At 45.6% G+C, this 6000-nt stretch overlaps 1 protein-coding gene across 1 annotated transcript in view; it reads right to left on the reverse strand.

Moving 5' to 3' along the window:
* The window catches only part of rnf220b (ring finger protein 220b), a 28077-nt gene extending 23015 nt beyond the window's left edge, over positions 1-5062 (reverse strand). The window contains exons 1-2 of the mRNA XM_034531017.1: positions 4974-5062; positions 3213-3824 (exon numbers count right to left, since the gene is read on the reverse strand). Of these exons, the coding sequence (XP_034386908.1) occupies positions 3213-3804 (592 nt within the window). The 5' untranslated portion in view covers positions 3805-3824; positions 4974-5062. The remainder of the gene's footprint in view (positions 1-3212; positions 3825-4973) is intronic.
* Positions 5063-6000: the final 938 nt, after the last annotated feature.

Genomic DNA, 6000 nt, shown 5'->3' on the forward strand with positions numbered 1-6000 from the left:
AGTCCGCTAACAACCCATGAATAACCGACTGTAGAGGACACTTCCACTTCGGAGCGCATCTGGTGGAGAATCCTCAATGTGTTTTACACTTACATGTTTCCCCCTATTAACTTCCTGCAGGATTTCGGCCTGTGCTTGATGTGCTTGTTGTAGTGACGTGTTAAATGTTAAATACCTGTCGTCACTTTCATTACTAATCTATTTAAGCTCTCATGTTTTGCTGTATCAAAATGGACACACGCAGACTCACACAGGTGATACACACGTAGATAATAATACTCACATTAATTGTGCATGTACAGTACGCTTTACTGTTGATGAGCATGGTGCTAAAAAATACAATAATTATGTCCCTAACACACTGAGAAATTGTCAATAATAATTTCCTTTCTCATTCATTTTGACGCGTTTCACTGATTATGAAAAAAAATTATATTTGCGGCGACTCGTGTGTGAGCATGCAAGAGACGTGCACGCTTTACTGCAATTTGCGGGCGACAAACATTTCTGAACCAAGATTTGCACTTTCAAGAAACTGGCTTCAGGTCAGTCCAGTTATTTGTTACAGTAAAGAAAATAAAAGTGAGATGGCTGTACTAAATATGTGAATTCACTGATACAATAAGCAATATTGCTGGTTGGACAACACTTGACTCCTTTTTGTTTGGTGGTCTCCGTGGATCTCTTTGTCTACTCTGCAGGTGAAGGTTTTCACTTTTCTGACAGCCACAACCAGGAGTTTAGCGTTTAACAAGCCTTACATCACGGGGGCTCTCAAACATCTGGCTCCAGTTATCAAAGCTCTCACTCAGCTTTGCCACCACAGTAAGATACAGACACACACACACACAGACACACAGACACGCGCACGCACACGCACACGCACACCGCTCCTTCAGCGTCTGGCCACAGTGTGTTTGCCACTGCACTCCTCTGGTTTCCCAACTCCTGTTTATGATAAAGGGCCATTTTAGTTCCAGCTCAGGCCTGCGGCGGAAAGCATCTCCCTGAGGAAAATAAGCATGATTCGCTCCAGTGAAGACATCTGCCCTTTGAAAGCGAGCGTGTCTGTTTGAACAGCTGTCAGAGCACACCGTGCGTCTCAGACATTCCCTGATAAAACAGAGGCAAGTCTGGGAGGGAAGATCGACAGAAGACAGACACTAAATGGACAGAAGGAGACGTCTACTGGCAGAGTCTACTGGTGAGGAGGTGCCCTACCTGCATGCTGTGTAAGGAAACGTGAGAGGAACCTGTGTTCAGCATTGGAGACGACGTGTCATGTCAGAGGACAGCATTTCCCTCTGGGGTCAAAAAATACTTACACAAAGTGTAACTGACCAACTCCAGTTTTGAGGACAGTGCCTTGGTGAAGGGCAGTTTCAGGCCTAATACCTGACATCACTTGGAGGAAGCCCATACAGACACGGGCAGAGCACGTAACGCAACACAGAAGGTCATTTATATTATAAAGAAAACTTATAAAGTATTAAAGTAGGTTTTCATGGTTTAGTTTGTACTTCAGCGAGTATTTGCATTGCCATCGCTGCAGCAGTATAGCAGGAGACACACTCTCACGACCAGAGAAGATTTCAAGCTTAACAGTTAAGACTTTTGGTCCTGAAGTGACTGTCTGTTACCCAGTCAAGAGGAACAAGTGGATGTCAGACTTAGAAAAGTGCTGGGCGCTCAATTGCATTAAAGCTCTTAGTTTGCCTGAGCTCCAATCTAATTGGATAAAGCTGGAAAAGCTGCTTCCAATGTGCACAAATACATTTTTTTTTCTCCAAACTCTTTTGGAGGAGAGATGCTCCCCATGTTCTATTCCTCCCCGTCTTTTGTCCTTGTCAACATTCCCCAAATGAGATTCCCAAAATCAGGAGGTGAGGGGAGCACGCATGCACGAGTGCACAGAGCAAACATTGTCAGACAGACACACCTCTCACGCCAGCATGCTGGCTGGCATCTCTTTCCTTTCCCGTCCTTATTAAAATTCCATATTGAGATTCCTTCCTGCCACTCCTCCTCCCTGGCCCTGTCACTCAGCCACCAACCAGCGACAAAATCAGCAAGTTTCAACAAAGACACACACATACACACACAGCACACAATCCAAACTTTTCTTAAGACAACTTGTCCCTGCTCCCGCCCTTTATGTGTGGGATGAAAGTTTCCTTTAGGTGATATGTATGAAAGCGCGTATCAGCGGCTCCCCCTCCTGCCTTCGCCCCTCTCCATCTCTGCCCCCCCCCCCCCCCCGCTTCTCATTGTCATTATTTTCAATGGTGTTCCCCTCTGATCTGCCGGGTGCTCTCTCTCCTCTCTGTCTTTCTCTGGTCCCTTTCATCTGTCAGGCGCTTCTCTTGGCGACCGCCACTGAGGGGGTTTGATTTCCCATCATGCCTAGCATTGCCTCCCTGACTCCGGCTCCCTCTCTCCCCACCCCCTCTCCCTCTGAGGCGAGTGTTGTGCCCCCGCGTCGTTGGGCAATTATCCCCGGGAGTAATGAGGAGCGGCTCTCCCTCCACGCCGCACTGACTGACACCTCTCCCACTCATTTGTCAACAAATCAGACGGCTGGTGTGGGCGGCCATATTGAGCTGAGGGTTGTCGTTGGAAAGCTAAGGCTGAGGCGCATCGCCGCGTCTCTCTCTCTCTCCCTCTTCTTCTCTATCCTCCTCCATCCCTTTCTCTCTATCTCTGCCACCTCGTTATCTCTGACAGGGTGTCATTCGTTCCAACTCTCACTCCTCCTGTCTCAACCCTCCACACGCTCCGATGTATTTGTGTTCCTCAGCCGCCAAGAAAAGTCAGACTTCCAATAGGCCTAATGGCCATATGTGGATAATGATCACTAAGCTGAATAAGTGACACTATTCAATTTATTTGTGTCGAAGTCAGTCACAGCCAGTACCTGTAAACACTTTGTCCAACTACAATAAAGACTAGAGTGCAAAAGGGAAAATATTTACAGATATGTCTCACAAAGGCTCCTTTCAATTTGTCAACATAAGTCGATGCAGGTGTAGAGGGTATGTAAATCTCACCTGCCATGTCTTTCAGGGTGAGCAAGATCTTTGATGTGCCAATTAAACTCTGTATATTTCACTGCATTCTTTAAAGGTGTGAGATCAGAGACCGTGCATGAACTTTAGATGTGTACATGTTAAAACTTGCCTCTGTACTGTGTGTGTCTGTGAGTGTGTACTCACTGTGCTCTTTGCGCTCCTCCGGGCTCGATGATGCCTCTCCATCAGACAGCAGACCGGACATGGAGAACAGCTTCCTCCCTGAGTCCTCCCCAGCTTTGAGGGAGCCGCCCGGGGAGCCAAAGTCAAACTCCTTCCCCTCCACCTCCGGGAAGCAGCTTTTCAGCCTCTTGGCAGGGGTGAAAGCGGAGTGGTAAAGCCCCGACTCCCTCTCCTCTTGCGGGCAGGAGAAAGGTCGGAAGGCGCCCACCCCACTGTGGTTGAGCATGCTCAGGGTGGAGCAGTCCAGGTTTGGTGGGGTGAACTGTGGGTGCAGGTGGAGCAGGGAGGCTGGGAAGTCTCGGGAGGGAAAGGTGCCTGACATGGGGCCCTGGCGCTGATACATGGAGGTGAAGGTGTAAGAGGCCGAGGGGAAGGGAAGGTGGAGTTCCTTCTCCACGGAGGTGGGGATACCGAAGGGCCTGGACGCCTGGCAGGGGACAGAGGCGTCTCGGCCGGCCTCGGCAGTGGAGGCGAGCACCATCAGGGCGGGGGAGGCCAGTGGAGCTGGCAGGTAAGAGGAGCTGTCCATCTTGAAAGGGCGGTGGAGGTCCATTCACCTCCCTGTTAGTGGTCCTGAGGAGACGGAGAGGAGAGGACAGAGAGTCAGAGGAGAGTTATGCGGTTGAGTGTAAAAGCTGAGCTGCAACATGAATATGAACACAAAAATTAATTATAAATTGTTAAGGATTTAGATATTTTTTTCTTCCATGCAAAAATATATTTTTTCTTTGTACCATTGTATTTAAAAAAGAAGTTTGACCTCTCTTAAAAATGTATAATTTTTACAAGTTCACAGGAATTTTTTTCATTATTCCCAATGTCAAAAATACACACAGAGTTGCAATTAAAAGCATTTTTACAATTACAGTTTTGGACTAATTTCAACAGAATAATGTTCTATGCCTGCAAACAATTACGACGGAATAAATTGACAGTAAAACACACGTAACCAAAGCCTAGATGTATTAGCAATTAGATTTAGGAAATCGTTCATTTTTTCTGTGTAATAAATTGATTGTCTTAGTATCTTGTCTTATTGTGTGCAATACAATACAACGCGAGTTGGGTCTTTTTAAGTATAATAAGCATCCCGGAAAATAGGTTTCTCTATATTTCTGTTCTAAAATGTGAAACTGCAAAAAAACATCAAAAGATAAACTGAATTTAATTAATTGCAGCTTATTTAATATAATACCAAACAGCTTGAACAATAATATATTTGTGTCGGAAAAAACTTGCTTCGCTCGTTGACTGTTTAAACTGGAATGTAATGAATATAATTAGTTCTTGGAAAACAAAAGAAACTTCGAGCACACCGATTCTCCTCAGTGAACTCCTTCAATGTGTTTTCTTAATGAATAAACATCTCTTCAATTAAACAGAATGAGAGTCAAAGTGTGCGCGCTTCAGACTACATCCACTCAAAACACTTCACCTGCACACATTGAAAATAGTGACTTTTTATATCATCTAACTGCGCAAAAGTCAAGATTTGAGCCCGTTGTATTCGAAGCGTTCTCCTTTTCTCAAAGTCTTTACATCGTTTATAACCGAACAGTTTTCCAGCCGAAGCGCACAAGTTCCCCTCACTTCAAGAAAAGAAAAATATACGACAAAGCTTCACAGCCGTCGGGAACACACGCAAACAACCAATTAAAAACAATTAAAACAAACTCAGCTGCGATCACGTGCGTTATCGCGCAAGCATCACGCCGCACTTACCGCGTAAAGGGAGCGAGATGTATTTCGCCGTCAAGCAACTCTCTCTCTCCTTCTTTTCAACTTCTAATGTCAAGGACGCGGCACTTTCTCTCCCGGTCGCGCAGGAAAGTGAGAAGAGAAGAGGAAGAAGAAGAAAAAACGTGCAGCTGCGGGCAGCGCCGGCTTTTCTAGTCCTCCTCCAGATGTTGCGGGTGTCGAAGAGTGAGATGAGTGGAGTTTAGAGAGGTGTTAGTCGCTGCGTCTCTGGGCTGGATGAGAGCATCAGTGAGTGGACTGACTGCGGGTCGGTCGGTCTCTGTTGGTCTCTCCTTCATGCGCTCGGTGTGACAATCCCCCCCCTTTCCATGCCCTCTTTCTCTGTGCCTCACCCCCCCCCCCCCCCCCTCCGTTGCTCTCTCCCCCTCGGACACATTCATTTTCTTGCCCTCGTGTGTTGACGAGTGAAATTGATATAAAAGAAGAAAAAAAGACAGTACTCAGTTTGGCCAAAGAAAAGACAAGATAACTTTGAGGTGCCAGAACATACCTGGAAATATAGAATTTATTAAGAAAATCTGGAAAACACATGTCGTTTCTTATAATGGATTATTTTATTAGTCTAACTTTAATGGGATTTACACCTGTAAATACTTTGAAATCTGGAGGATCACATCCAACCGAACAAATATAAACATGCGCTATATGAAGACATTTCACCGTAAGAACAAGCTTTACAGTCCAGGTGTATGTATATATATATATATATATATATATATATATATATATACACACACATTAACCCCCCAAGTCATCACTTTCACCGTGTGTGTGTGTGCGTGTGTGTGTGTGAGTGTGTGTGCGTGTTGGTGCCACTGCTTTCTGTGAATGGCAGGTGATGGAGATATCCTCTCCTCAGTGGCTCACTGAGCCTGTACAGTCTCCAGTATGTGATTGACACTTGGGAACATTCCCTTTTGATGAGACACAATGCAAACCAATGGTATTATTTGTCACAGATAATCTGCTTTCAACTCCAACACATTAGACA

Source organism: Cyclopterus lumpus, chromosome 4, assembly GCF_009769545.1.
Source record: "Cyclopterus lumpus isolate fCycLum1 chromosome 4, fCycLum1.pri, whole genome shotgun sequence".
Lineage (NCBI taxonomy): Eukaryota > Metazoa > Chordata > Actinopteri > Perciformes > Cyclopteridae > Cyclopterus > Cyclopterus lumpus.